Here is a 15,929-nt window from a genome sequence, read left to right on the forward strand (position 1 = left end):
AAAGTATTTTGCCCAAGCCTGATCCTCTTGCTTTTTTAAAAAATATTTATTCTGTAAGAAGAATATGTTCCACTGATAAACGAACGATACAGCCTTGAGCAATGGAACAGTCTCCAGATGCAAAAGTTGAGGTCACACTGCACTGTACCCACTGACCAGACCTCCCAGTAGGCCAAAGTACATCACATCACATATACAAGAACCTTTATGGGGCTGAGTTACATACCAGCTTGGCTTCTGTCCAAGAGCAACACATAAAGACCTTGAGTTTTCCTTTGTGCCTGCTAGAGGTGATTTGGTTCATCACATGACTCATAATGAATGAAATACAGTGGTTTGCAGAAGTATTCACCCCCCTGCAAAGTTTTCACATTTTGTTGGCACATGACTGTACTCCACAATGCTTTCAAATTAGACTACATGTAGAATCTACACAAACTACTCCACATTGATAAAGTTAAAAAATGCACATAGAATATAAATAAGTAAGAGTTACAGAGAAAAACAGATTAATCTCAGTTGCATAAGTATTCAACCCCTATGCTACTGCAGCCCTAAATTAGCTCAGGTGCAAATGATTTGTTTGAAAGGTCACAAAATTAGTGAAATGGTTTCAGCCTGTGTGTACTCAAAGTGGTTTAACTTGTAGATAATTTCCCTCAGGTATATAAAAACTTTCAAGCTGCAACTCACATAGTGATCCAACAAAGCAACCATGAAGACCAAGGAGCTTTCGAAACAAGTCAGGGATAAAGTGGTAGAGAGGCACAGAGCAGGAGAAGGGTACAAGAAAATTTCAAAGGTGCTGATTATCCCTCTCAGCACAGTGAAGTCCATCATTAAGAAGTGGAAGATGCATCATACCACCCAGACACTACCCAAGATCAGGTTGCCCTCCCAAACTAAGCAGCCGGGCAAGCAGGAAACTGGTTTGAGATGTCACTCTGAAGCCAACAATGATCTTGAGAGATCTGGAAAGTTCTGTGTCTGAGATGGGAGTCGGTGTTCACACATCAACAATAAGCCGGTCCCTACACAAAGCTGGCCTGTATGGACGGGTGGCAAGAAAGAAGCCATTACTCAAAAAGCAAATCTTAAAGCACGTATGGAGTTTGCGAAAAAGCATGTAGATGATACTGCAGACATGTGGAAAAAGGTTTTGTGGTCAGACGAGACAAAGATTGAACTTTTCAGCGTTTTCAAGCTACGTCTGGCGCAAGCCCAACACTGCACATCTCCCAGTCAGCACCATCCCAACTGTCAAGCATGGTGGTGGCAGCATCATGTTATGGGGATGCTTCTCTTCAGCAGGGACTGGGAAACTTGTCAGGATAGAGGGGAGAATGTATGGTGCAAAGTACAGGCGAATCCTTGAGGAAAACCTGTTTGAGCCAGCCAAGACTCTGAAACTGGGGAGTACAATGAACATACTTTAGATCTCATATTCAACATCATATAATTAAAGAAACTACCAAATGATGTTGCAAAATTCTACCAGAAGCCATAATAGTAGAACAGTATTTTATGTTAAATTTCAAAATGTCACATTTTTCAATTTTTGTTAGTTTTTCATTAAGTGTATGGAAAACTACAAAGTATGTAATTCAATATGTTAACGTAAAATTATTTAGTTGGTTTCATTCTAAGTTATGAAGCAAAATCAGTTAATTCACTAGGATGATGTATAACTTTTGGCCATAGCTGTAGGTCCTATCCCTTTATTGTAATACAATAAATAGCTACAGTACAGTACTAGTACAAAACTATGATAACACATGATAGGTAAACGATATGTGAAACTGGAAAAGAGATAGAGTGAACAGTATCTTCATGAGTTTGAGAGCAGGACTGGTCCTGTTCCAAGCAGACAAACACCTGGTGGGACTGGTCCTGCTCCTAGCAGACAAACACCTGGTGGGACTGGTCCTGCTCCTAGCAGACAAACACCTGGTGGGACTGGTCCTGCTCCAAGCAGACAAACACCTGCTGGGACTGATCCTGCTCCAAGCAGACAAACACCTGCTGGGACTGGTCCTGCTCCAAGCAGACAAACACCTGCTGGGACTGGTCCGTCTCCAAGCGGACAAACACCTGCTGGGACTGGTCCGTCTCCAAGCGGACAAACACCTGCTGGGACTGGTCCTGCTCCAAGCGGACAAACACCTGCTGGGACTGGTCCGTCTCCAAGTGGACAAACACCTGCTGGGACTGGTCCGTCTCCAAGTGGACAAACGCCTGCTGGGACTGGTCCATCTCCAAGCAGACAAACACCTGTTGGGACTGGTCCTGCTCCAAGCGGACAAACACCTGCTGGGACTGGTCCTGCTCCAAGCAGACAAACACCTGCTAGGACTGGTCCTGCTCCAAGCGGACAAACACCTGCTGGGACTGGTTCTGCTCCAAGCAGACAAATATCTGCTGGGACTGGTCCGTATCCAAGCAGAAAAATATCTGCTGGGACTGGTCCTGCTGCAAGCAGACAAATATCTGCTTTAATTGGTGCTTCTGTTGGCCGTCATATAATCTTGATTTTGAGGTTATGGTGTACCATTTTTATCTGAGATATTTGGAAATCATTGCACAAGGCAGTAACATACTGGGTAAAGATATTTAGACTATTATGCCGCACTCAGTATCCCAGTACTAAGCAAGCAACATATGCTCAAACACAAACAAGGGAACATTGTGGCCTTGTATCTGTGCCAATTAGTGATTATCTTCTAATGCAGTATGATGAAATACTGTTCTGTAGGACAGGTTACTCCATTATGTCCCTGCTAAGATGTTAAAGCAATTTGATTAAAAAAATACATTCTGTTGCTTTCAATGTCTTGAAAAATATAGTTGGTCTTGTTTATAATGTGTATTTGTTTATTTAGCAGACACCTTTATCCAAGGCGACATACAGAGACTAGGGTGTGTGAACTATACATCAGCTGCAGAGTCACTTACAATTATGTCTCACCCGAAAGACGGAGCACAAGGAGGTTAAGTGACTTGCTCAGGGATACACAATGAGTCAGTGGCTGAGGTGGGATTTGAAACCGGGACCTCCTGGTTACATTTAGTTGTATTTAGAATGCTGTAAGATAGACAACTGCAACGTATTTACTGCCATGTTCATTGTTTTTGAAAAGTACATCAGGTTCTTTATTATTATTATTATTATTATTATTATTATTATTATTATTATTATTTATTTGTTAGCAGATGCCCTTATCAAGGGTGACTTACAATTGTTACATGATATCACACTATTTCACATTATACATTATAAGTATGGTCTACTTAATTTTTATTTTCAAATACATGTTAAGCAAGCAACTTGATGTAGCCAGCCTAGAGATGAATGGTCGAATAGTCACTTCAAATGATCCTTTATCAGTAGTGTATTTTAGCACCAGTAAACCAAAAGACCGTACAGACAATATATACAATTTGTTTAATCACATCTCTCTGCCTCAATAGAATTTGAAAGATTGTGTTAGTAGCAGGGAATGACAAACTATGCATGGAAGTAATTGTCATTTTAAAAGCTGCATTCTGTATTACAGATACTACTGTATTTTAAACAGATTAGGTAAAACAATTATTTTAAATCAAATGCTAATTCAGAAGTACATTTTCTGACATTGAAGTGCACTGGGTTAATAGCAATAATTTCCTGCAACAGTCCGTCTGGTAGTGAATGTCTCATAGTATTACCTAACAGCTGTTTATTTAATCCAGCAATGCCAGTTTCTTATTGTCCTATTCCAACAAAACCAGATTCACACCACTAAACAATGCCTAATGCAAACGCTGCATTATTATCATTTCTTCTGTCACTAGCGACGCTGTCTCCCTCTCAAGTTCCTGCTTTGGTAGCTGCCCAGACTTGTTCAGTTGCTCGCAGCAGATCACGTGCGTTAGTGACAGCTTATAGAACGATCCTATTGGTCAGCGAAGGTCCTCCCATAGGCCTGGTGGAGAGAAAAAAAAGTCAGCAACGATCAGCTGTTAATGTTCCACAACAATAACAAAAGGATCAGTCTGAACCGAGAGAAAGGAAGGTTTTGTTCAAGCTAAAGGGTCCAGGAACTGATGTTTCTTCTGAGAAGAAAATCTTATTTTTGTTTTTCTACCTCAAAGTGTAAACTATCCTTCAAGATTGTATCTACCTGTTTACAGAAAAGGTTAGTGTTCTATGTGTTTTAACAAAAAATGTAATATATATTACAAAAAATGTAATTTGCTCATTTCTGTGAATAGTTTCAGTCGAGATTAAACGATGTTGTGGCGATTAGGGAAAGTGGATAAGTGGATGTACAATGTTTGTACAATGTGTGTCTGCATTGGACGTATTAAAACAACGGTCTTGCGGTTAGTATTAATCGTTTAAAAGAAATATGTTGTTATCAATGTACGAAAGGCGACATTGTTGTTGTAGATAGACGGTATTCAAAACGTTCAAGTATTCCGCCCAAGGCTGTTATGTGTGTGTGTGTGTGTTTTTTTTTTGGTTTTTTTTTGTTTGTTTTTTTGTTTTGTTTTGTTTTGTTTTGTTTTTTTCTCGGGGGGGGGGGGGGGGGGGGGGCAGACAGCCATCCTCTGGCAGGGGGCAGTACACAATTTGCCTTCGCGAGGCCGGGAGCTGTTTAGACTTCAGCTCAAGTGAACTTTTGCTGCTTTCCTGTTGGGTCTGGAAAGGATAGAAGTAACATGGAGTAGTGTGGAGTAGTGGTTAGGGCTCTGGACTCTTGACTGGAGGGTTGTGGGTTCAATCCCCAGTGGGGGACACTGCTGCTGTACCCTTGAGCAAGGTACTTTACCTAGATTGCTCCAGTAAAAACCCAACTGTATAAATGGGTAATTGTATGTAAAAAAAATAATGTAATTGTATGTAAAAATAATGTGATATCTTGTAACAATTGTAAGTCGCCCTGGATAAGGGCGTCTGCTAAGAAATAAATAATAATAATAATAATAATTGGGTAATCGTCGTTTAATTTTATATATGTTTTGTATACTCTTCTATTAATCGATAGATTATTGTTTAGGAAGTGTACATAGTATTATTATTAATTTAACAAGGTAGAAGGATGCAATAAGGTTATAGACTTTTGTCCTTGGCACGTCACCACTGTTGCATCTGGATTGCATATATCGCCGTTATAAATATTAGTCATGGTATTTTGAGCAGTTAAACCAGCCTTCATAACTAAATTCACAGCGATTTAAAATACGGGTTTTGACTTGAAACCTCTAGTTAAATGCTTTTTATGAGGGGACAAAAACAGGGCTTCAAACCCCTTTTCTAATCAAGGTGAATGTGACATAATACACAGTGATATTTTATACATGGGAAACTATTCCGATGTCGTTATCCATGATTAGTATGCTTTGTGCACCCTAAACAATATGGTATAAACATTTTCAACCCCACATGTTTGAAGCAGTCTGTAGCATCTTGTCAACAGGATATGGTTTATTATGTGTGTATATTAATTTAGCTTTTTTAGGCAGCTCATTGAAGTAGCATGCTACCTAGTTTGCAGCTGTATTGACTGATGCATAGGTTGCAAGCATGATGTACTGTTTGTATTTGTATTCCTTTTATCAGCGTGAACAGCTGCACAGATAATACAGACGCTGTTTTGCATAGATTATAAATAAACTCAGGGATGCAAAACGGCACAGCCATAATCAAAGGAATACAGTACTCTCTACCTTTTGCTCCAGAAAGGACACAGCTGTCTTTTTGCTCAGCTGTAAAGAGGAGGGAAATACTTTTTGGACAGCAGCCAATAATTAAAACAGACAGAACCTCTGAAAAAGGTGTAGCACAGGGCCATTAAAGAGACAGTAATGTCACTGTCATTGTGCTTTACTAAATTCCACAGCAACCTTAAAGAAAGCTGTAAAGACCAAGGTCTTTTTAACTGAGAAAATATTACATTATTTTATTTCAAATGTTAGTAAAATTAATGATTATCAAGATGTATTCAAAGTGACGGTCTCTTTGATGCTGGGTTAAACTTTAAACAAAATATATATTTATTATCTTATGATTGTACATAATGGTGCCTGATATTTAACAAGCCTATATAACAGAACTCAAAAAAATAAAAATAAAAATAAAATTAAATGACCTACACCTCTATTCCAGTCAGCTGTGAAGAGGCTGTTATTTAAGCATACAAATGTGTGGGCAAAGTCCTGTCTTTTTGGGTACTGTATTGTGGAGTGTGTAGTACCTCACCATCATAAAAGGCTAAAACAGCCCCATAAATTGCAGGTGGTCCAGTATCACATGCATCTGAATCTTCACAAGACTCTATCTACACTCCATCTACACTGTATATGCATGTTTTAAGAAGATTACAGTGTCTGATGCATTGTTGCTTTTTTTCCTTATCTTGCAGGGCTTTGCACAAGTGATCTGAACTGTGAACGATCTTCAACAAGCTTCCCTGAGACGAAATTGTACACCTATGCACTTTAATATCTTACCAACTGTCTGTCTGAGCAGCTCCAGTAGCTGACTTTGAGTGATTCCAGTTTTACACAGAAAAACAGTTTATTTGCTGAAGCCTTTGTTTCTTAACAATGTTCCAGAGGTTTACCAGCACTCTTTTTGGACATGTTGATGATGGAAATAACTCTAAAACAGAGCCTGATTTTAATGAAAAGGAGGATGATGACGAATGGATTCTTGTTGATTGCTTAGGTAAGAGATCAAGCAGCAGGGGTTATGTAGTGTATAACTTAATGCATTCTGTGTATAGTGTCTTGTAAGCGGAACACTTCTGTCCTGTTCAGACTGTCTGAAATGACCATACATACAACATGCAATTCTGACAGTCCCTTCTCATGCATCCATTATAAATGACCTGTCTTGAAATACAAATACTTACATTTTTATTCAGGTTACATTTTATCATAATTGTCAAAGTTTTAATTTTTAATGAGTTATAAACAAAAACAAGGTGATCCACCACTGACATTTTAACCTTATCTCTGTGTATTGCAGATACAGTTTGTTTGGGAAATGCATCTTTTTGCTCTGGGACGATGTATTGCACTTTTATTTTTAGATCGAAAAACTTTATTCACAGTATAGGAATCCCAAAATAATATTTCAAAAGTGTATCCCTCTGTAACCATGTTTTTCAAACCACAGGAAGGTTTTGAAGTCTGTGCAACTGCCTAATGTCTATCATGGTTCAGGCCCAAAGCCCTCAAACTATAAATAGGAATCTTTGTTGCCTGCAGCTTTTATTGTCATCCAAGAAATGTCTGGCTTCCCCTCCTACTAAAGTGGTAAAATAAAAATGAATGGCTGGTGTTAAGTGTACAAAAAGAAAAGTCACATACATCCTTGTTGCAGTTTTAACATTTAGCCACTGGTTAGCACTGCATGCTTAAAAAAAGTTAGAGGTACAAAATAAATTAATTGACATTAAATGGGTAAATAATCTGTCATCAAAAACAGGATTGTTTTGCAAAAGCTGAAACTGGTTCACTGGGTTTTCCAGACCCTCACACAAGTGAAACAGCTTCTGCAGCCATTGGTTGGGTTTTGCAACCCACCTCAAGATGATGTTTGCTTTGTATTCATTATTGTTTTTGTACCCCGCCCCCGCCCCCCCCCCCCCCAACCCCACACACACATTTCTATTTCTGACTATTTTCCTGTATTCCATTTCATTCTGCTGTTGCTTTCTACCTGTGCACCAACTTCCCTACTTCCTTCCCAATGTTGTCCCCAATCCCTGCCTGCTCTTCAGTCGATGCTTGCATTAATACCTCTAGAGAAGAAGTGGATGTCTATGAGAAGGACGCTTCTTCAATGGACTGCCCGGCCCTTTTCTCCTCCTCCTCTTCTCTAGAGTTCACTGGTGACCCCAGTGACCCTGTCTTTCTCCAGCTCGACTGCTGTGCTTTGGAGGAGAGCTGGTTTATTACCCCTCCCCCCTGCTTCACTGCAGGTGGACACACCCCTGTCCTGGTAGAGGCCAGCCCCATGGAGAACCTCCTCATCGAGCACCCCAGCATGTCTGTGTATGCTGTAAACTTCCGCCACGGCGTGAAGGAGACCGCAAGGAGGTCGAGGTCTGCAGATAAGTCAATTCTCAGGTACAGTATCTTTAATATTACGATGCTTTTCCCATGGTTATAATATGCATTTACCCTGGTTTGCCATACCTTGCAATTCTTTACAATGCTTACTTGTGCTTTACCATGCTTTTACTATGCTTTATTACGCTGTGCTATGTTTTTACTATGGGATTCATAAGGGATGCCCCATTCCTGGGATTTCCTTTCTGAGAAGTGCACCCTCGTTATTTTACAATTTGATACAATTCACAAATTTGGAGCATACATAGTTAGACAGTAAACGGTACATGTGCTTTACTGTATAAGGCTGAGAAGCAGTCTGGCCCTGGAGTGTAATATTTCAGTGGCTCACATTTATTCCAGCTTATTGTTTATTTTTGTAGCCAAAATGAGTAGGGTCACAGTTTGTGGTGTACTGTATTATATTGTACAGTCATTTTAAATAAAGATTTCAAACCAGGTGCATTTATTTACCCTTTCCCTTAGTCTTATTTAAAAAATAAATAAATAAATGGTGGAGGGAGGGCTGTGATATCTTCATATGTAAAGATTTACATACATTGTGTAAGAATCTTAGGTTGTATGGAGGCCTTTGTTTGTCCTTATGTCTTTACAATCAATTTTAATTACGTTGTATATGTGTATCCAATTGTGGTGAAGGTTGGTGTCTAAACTGATGATGTTTGTGATGTAAATTACATTTAAAAAAATCTTTCCTAAAACATGTATTATTTATTTATTTATTTATTTATTTATTTATTTATTTATTAGCAGACGCCCTTATCCAGGGTGACTTACAATTGTTACATGTTATCACAGTACAAAGTATCGCATTGCAAAATAGCACATTACAAGTTATCACATTATAAAATATCATATTACAGAATATCATAAGAGAAGTGCAGATATGAAAGTACAATAAAATCAATTCAAGTAAGAGCAAAATAAGGCATACAGTGTAAGAGCGAATTCGACTAAGTGCAGTTAAACCTTACAGTAACGATTTGCTTATATGAGTAAAGTCCAGTAAGAACACGTAGTAAGTATGATAAATGGATAAGAATGATTTCAAATAAGAACAATTACAGAAAACATGAGTACAGATACCTACAAGAGTAAAATCAAGTACAAGATATAGTAAGTAGTTATAGGTAGGCGCAGTAGTTGAATGCAGCAAGGTATGGAGCAGTTCAGTTGATTGATGTATTACTTTTAAAATGAACACTTTGTTGTAGAAAGTAGAGTTGTAAATTAAAAATGCTAATCAAAAATTAATAAAAGAGCATGTAAAACATGACCATATGTATTTCTCAGTGTTGATTCTTTACTTGTCACTTGCAGATCTTTTTTTCTGATATGGCTTATTGGTACACTTTGTATATGCAAACCTATAATTTACATATCTAGATATGTAAAAATGTAAGTGTGAAATACTGAAGAACCAACAGACATACGGGAAGCCCCCAGATTCTGATTCTGACACTCCAATAAGTTTCTCTAAAGAATGTCATTACATTTTGATAAGAGGTTTCTAGAGATACATTGTGTAAAAGTATAAGGACATACAGATGGACAGACAATGCTTCAAATTCTGGAACTCTCAAAAACATATCACATTTCATCAATGTTGGATAAGCAATTCTTTAGGTATAAGCCTGTACTGTCGCCTCAGCGCATGTACTTCTCACATAGTTAATAGCCGTGTTCTAATAGCTGCTGTTAACTGGGTCTCTCATTTCAGGGTGGAAGCACAGTGTAAAAGGGGCCAGCCTTTTAGCTGCTATGCAGCTGCGATGGCAGCACACTCCGGTTTCCTTGAACAAACCAAGCACACACGGCTCGCTCGACGCACCAAGGAGAACATAGAGAGACTCCACTTGGCCCGTAACGCCCTTCGTCGCCAAAATCTTGCCAAGGATTCTCGCCAAGCTAAACAACGTGGATTCTTGGTACACCAGCCCAGCCAGAGGCAGTTCAACTATTGATGGTGTACTAAGCTAATTTGTCTCCATGTTTGTGTCTGTAACAAAGATATAATCAGATTTCTTTTTTTTTGTCATCAGCTCGTAGGTCACATTACTTAGTCTGCCAATATAAAATGTTTAGAGTTTCACACTATTTTTAAAATGCTGGGTTTAATATCACTAAATCCTTTGTTAAAATGGTGGACTTTTACTGTGATATATATATATATATATAAAATCAAAAAATATTTTTAAAAAGAAAAAAGTTTACACAAAAAAATCTGTCTCTGTCAGTATGAACTTGGTGTACATGTGATAAATATTAATGTTTGTTTGTTTGTTTGTTTATATGTATGTATGGGGCACTCTTAACATATTAACATGGTATGCATGACTATGTGTAAAAATAGTGTCCAGAAAAGTGAAAACAAAAACAAAAGTGTTCCATTCTGTTTTTCATAATTACTTGTTTTTGATTTATGATAAATTTCTCAGGGTCAGAACGTTTCAGCTGTACAGCTTATGAATTATTTGACTGCAGTTCAATGTGTAAATAAACCATCCAAATTTCACATACATTTTCTGGTATGAAATGTAGTTGTATTGTGTTTGACATATAACTTTAAAAGCATGTATCTTTATATGTAAATGAAAAAAAATGTGTGCATTGGCCTAAGGACTTGAGGAATTACCATGGTTTTTTTCAAAAACGTTGACTGAATCTGATGAGAGAACATTGTGATGATTTTTTTTTAACAAATTATGTTAACAAAAAGTAGTAAACCACTTATAATTATAGGTTTCTATTTTCCACATTTTTTATTCTGTATAATGTGCTTTTTAATGTTTAAAAGCTGGGATCCAATGGTTGAATTATACAGATCTGACTATTTAAACTGGTATCACAGAGTATTCACCTCCATTTTTAAGAATTGTAGTTTATTCAGACTACTCAGCGACTTGGGACTACATTGGAAGGATAGACAGAACATTGTGCCTGTCCAAAAAAATAATTATTACTTCTAAACATGTTAACCAATGGAGCCCTGATGAAACTGTAAATGTGTTATGCCTCTGCAGCAATGCAGGTATTTATGTGTTTGATTTAAATAAGTACATTTTGCTTTCAGACAAACATGTTTTTATTTTGGTTAAAGGTACCAGATACAATTGTTTCATACTTGCGAAACATGCTCTACACTATTTTTGTGTTTGTTTGTTTGTTTGTTTTTATTTACCATGGTTAATCTGTATTAAGTGCTAATCTGTTGTATTATGTATAACTTTAGTGTGTGTGTGTGTATATATATATATATATATATATATATATATATATATATATATATATATATATATATATATAATGTGAATATACATGAATGGAGCAAGTTAGAATAGTTACTGATTTGTAATATGTTTGTACATTCTGTTCACAGAAATCATGTTTTTACTTTCTCTTAAAGCATTGTTGTAACTTAAGGTCAAAAGAGACAAAGGGAATGGAAGACCACATTCACAACTGAACTGTTACTATATGTTGCTTAAAGGAAACTTTATTGAGTTGGTATTAAATAAGAATATTGCCTTTCATTCTGTCATGGACAATGTGCCTTTCAGGTTAACAGTTTTTAACAGTGCACCATAATGAAGAACTTGAACTGTCCAAAGGGACAACACAAATGAAAGCAACATAATCAACTATGCACAAAAGGCAGCTTGTTCCTCGAGTCACTTTTTCTGTACAGCTTTAATATACAAAATGTAGCAGATCTTTTTTATTATTATTATTACTATTGTTGAAGTGTGAAGATAATTGAACTGTTTGTATTGTGGCATTTCTAGCCAAGTAGTGGATTTTGCTTGATTGACTGTTTACCGGTATAATACAGCACTTTGCCAAAAAGTGTAGGGTTGTTTTTAGCATTAACTGTTATTTATCTACTTGCTGATCTCATACTTTTTTGAACAGTTGAATTGTGCCATTTGCACTACCTGAAACTTAACATGTAAAAAAGTGTTTTTTTTTAATCAGAAAATGTGCAAGCAAGAAAGAGAGATAATCTGTTTCAAAACTTTAATCCTTTAACCATGGTTTGTGTAATTGTTACGTAAACATCCAATTGTCAATAAATTTACCGTTTATAAAAATAATAAAAAAAATACAAAGTTTGTCCCCTTCTTCCTGGTTTCCCCCTAATTTTACATTTTTGGTGCATATGTACTGCCAGCTACACTCACTTTTGATAAAGCATGTCATAAAAACAATATTGACTATAAAAATCATTATCATTAAATCTTGTAATAGTGACCAAATCTTGTAATAATGACAATTTTATAATTAAAATAATAAATGTATATAACTGAGTTAACTTCAGGGCGGAAGGCTTGTGTGAACTGTATTTATCTTGCTTGAATGCTACTCCCAGGTTAATTACTGCATGCACTTTTTTCTGACTTGAAACCCTTCCCCTCCGCGTGTGTAGCATTATGAGTTATTTCTCGCTGCCATGAATGAGTCACTTGCTTCTCATTCCCAAAATGCAGTGCCATCTTGAGTTCTAAATTTGTGCATAACACATTCTGTACACAAAACCGGGACCAACCGCCTGCCAAAATTGAGAGAGCGGTATTAAGCTCGACAAAATGAGTCTGTATGATCTATCTTGCAGAGCCCCTGCAGTTGTGAGGTGAAAATAAAGGCTGCGTTTTGTGAATATCAATCAATCAATCAATCAATCAATCAATCTTTATTTACACTGGCTCTCAAAAGTATTCACCCCCCTTGGACTTTTCCACATTTTATTGTGTTACAACATGGAATCAGAATGGATTTAATTAGGAGTTTTTGCCACTGATCAAGACAAGAAAGTCCATAATGTCAAAGTGAAAAATAAAATCTACAAATTGGTCAAAATTAATTACAAATATAAAACAAAAAATAATTGATTGCATAAGTATTCACCCCCTTTGCTATGACACACCTAAATAAGCTCTGGTGCAACCAATTGTCTTTAGAAGTCACATAATTAGTTGAATGGAGTCCACCTGTGTGCAATTAAAGCCGGGCTTACACTGCACGATTTTTGCAATCGGGAGACGCAGCGCCACTCACACTAAAGCCGGGCTTACACTGCACGATTTTTGCTAGATTTATTTATTAGATTAAAGATTGGCGTGGGAGATTGGCCGTCAAGCGATCTTCATCAGAATACCAAATTCTGCTGAATAATTTGAAGACTTTTAAACTAATAAATATTTTGTACTACGAGTGAGTGTTGCGCTTTTGAACAGACTAGAATACAACTTTAATAGTAGGCTACTACAAGTTTGTCATAGGTTTAAATATGCAGCAACGTAATCTACATTCTCTCTATTTCTCACACACATAGACACGCACCCCTCATATTTTGATTAAATGAGCAATACAAGCATACAGTAGGGGTTTGAAAGGGATATCAAATACGATTGACTGTAGAAACTGATTGCCATGAGAGCACACACTATCACACACAGTATCTGCTTCGGCATCAATAAGTTATAACAATTATTTACTTACCAGGTACCTGAAGTTGCAAAGCAATTTCCCTCCATCTTTGTTCCTTCAATGAGCGATCATGATAGGAAATGTCACTTATGTCAAAGAGACACGGGTGTTCCTGCCACATCTCTGCCATCCTTTCCTCAATTTCGAGGTCTCCACACCTTGCGGGGCACAATCTTTCTCTTTGTCACCACTGTTGCTAGCTTGGCCTATTGGCTACTGGCAGGATTCGTCAATAAATCGGCCCGTAGCCCCTCACACATTTCACGAATTGCTTTGTCGGGGACTAAAGTTTTCTGACATGTTAGAAATTTGTCAGGATGTCGTAAGAGCGTCAGGAGATCGCAGAAGCCATTATCGGGGCTTGGTAGACCCTCTCACACTTATCGACCATTTTGTCCCCGACAACCTCATTTTGTCCCAGATTTTAAGAAATTAATCGCCGACTTCTCAGCTCGTCGGCGATCAGCAAAAATCGTGCAGTGTAAGCCCGGCTTAAGGTGTTTCACATGATTTCAGGTTAAATACACCTGTCTCTGGGAGATCCCACAGTTGGTTAGTACATTTCATGAAGACAAAGGAACATTCAAAGCAAATCCAGAATAAGGTTCTTCAAAAGCACCAATCAGGGGTAGGATATAAGAACATTTCTAAGGCCAGTAAAGTCCATTATTAAGAAATGGAGAGAATATGGCACAACTGTGAATCTGTCTAGAACAGGCCGTCCTCAAAAACTGAGTATCCGGGCGAGAAGGGCACTAGTCAGGGAGGCCACCAAGAGGCCTATGGCAACTCTAAAGGAGTTACAGTCTTCCACAGCTGAGCTAGGAGACACTGTGCATATGGCAACAATAGCCCAGGTGCTTCATAAAACTGGCCTTTATGGGAGAGTGGCAAAAAGAAAGCCATTGTTGAAAAAAACTCACATCAAATCTCGGCTAGAGTTTGCCAGAAGGCATGTGGGAGACTCTGAGACCAAGTGGAAGAAGATTCTATGGTCTGATGAGACCAAAATAGAGCTTTTTGGCCTCAATGCTAAGCGCTATGTTTGGCACAAGCCATCCTGAGAACACCATCCCTACCGTCAGGGCCTGGAAAGCTCGTGAAGATAGAGGGCAAAATGGATGCAGCAAAGTACAGAGAAATCCTGGAGGAAAACCTGCTTAAGTCTGCAAGAGACCTGGGACTTGGGAGAAGATTCATCTTCCAGCAGGACAATGGCCCCAAACATACAGCCAAAGCCACACTGGAGTGGCTTAAAAACAAAAAGGTCAATGTCCTGGAGTGGCCCAGTCAAAGCCCGGACCTCAATCCAATTGAGAATATGTGGAAAGAGTTGAAAATTGCTGTTCAACAAAGGTCCCCATCCAACTTGACGGAGCTTGAGCAATTTTGCAAAGAAGAATGGGCAAAAATTGCAGTGTCCAGATGTGCAAAGCTGGTAGAGACATCCAAATAGACTCATGGCTGTAATTGCTGCCAAAGGTGCATCTACCAAATATTGACTCAAGGGGGTGAATACTTATGCAATCAATTATTTTCTCTTTAGTATTTGTAATTAATTTAGAACAATTTGTAGATTTTATTTTTCACTTTGACATTATGGACTTTTTTGTGTTGATCAGTGGCAAAAACTCCTAATTAAATCCATTTTGATTCCATGTTGTAACACAATAAAAAGTGGAAAAGTCCTAGGGCGGTGAATACTTTTGAGAGCCACTGTAATGTACAGCCCTTTGCAACAAGTTGCCACAGAGTGCTTCACATGGGCAAAACAAGAAAATATACACAGCAGTAAGCATTAGATGCAGACCAACAAATTAGTAAATGCAATACAATACATAAGTACGATAAAATAATGAAAACAATAAAACATACAGTAAAAAGGCAATAGTAGTAATCATGCATATGATAGGGTTAGGATTATAAAAATATGTCTTCAGCCTAGTTTTAAAATCTGCCATAGTTGGTGCCTCCCTTACAGAGACTGGCAATCTGTTCCACAATTTACCGTAGCCGAATGCTCTACCACCTGTACTCTTTTTTGGAGCAGTGAGATACCCAACATCCTGAGATCGGAGCGGGTGACCTGGAACACATGGGACCAATAAGTCACTCAGGTAAGTGGAGCTAACCCGTTATAGGTTAAAAGCAGGACTTTAAAATCAATCCTGTATCATATTGGGAGCCAGTGTAGAGATGCCAATACCAGCGTAATATGGTCAAACTTTCCTGTTTTCGTTAGGATCCTGGCAGCAGCATTTTGCACGAGCTACAATCTGGACAAAACACAGTTTGGAATACCAGAAAATAGAGCATTACAG

At 37.9% G+C, this 15,929-nt stretch overlaps 1 protein-coding gene across 1 annotated transcript; it reads left to right on the forward strand.

Annotated features, from left to right (window-relative positions):
- Window positions 1-3,959: 3,959 nt before the first annotated feature.
- On the forward strand, window positions 3,960-12,242 carry LOC117400764 (tumor protein p53-inducible nuclear protein 1-like). Its single transcript, XM_034001090.3, has 4 exons — window positions 3,960-4,175; window positions 6,405-6,709; window positions 7,770-8,118; window positions 9,842-12,242. The coding sequence occupies exons 2-4, from the start codon at window positions 6,589-6,591 to the stop codon at window positions 10,083-10,085; spliced, it is 714 nt and encodes a 237-aa protein (XP_033856981.1). The 5' UTR covers window positions 3,960-4,175; window positions 6,405-6,588; the 3' UTR covers window positions 10,086-12,242.
- The last annotated feature ends 3,687 nt before the right edge of the window (window positions 12,243-15,929 follow it).

This window comes from Acipenser ruthenus, chromosome 4 (genome assembly GCF_902713425.1).
Source record: "Acipenser ruthenus chromosome 4, fAciRut3.2 maternal haplotype, whole genome shotgun sequence".
Taxonomy (NCBI): Eukaryota; Metazoa; Chordata; class Actinopteri; order Acipenseriformes; family Acipenseridae; genus Acipenser; species Acipenser ruthenus.

Bases quoted from the DNA above. Each gene is read 5' to 3' on its own strand.
- LOC117400764 (XM_034001090.3), top strand. From the start codon at position 6,589: ATGTTCCAGAGGTTTACCAGCACTCTTTTTGGACATGTTGATGATGGA. The intron at 6,710-7,769 runs GTAAGAGATCAA...CCTGCTCTTCAG, and splicing joins GATTCTTGTTGATTGCTTAG to TCGATGCTTGCATTAATACC. The intron at 8,119-9,841 runs GTACAGTATCTT...CTCTCATTTCAG, and splicing joins GCAGATAAGTCAATTCTCAG to GGTGGAAGCACAGTGTAAAA.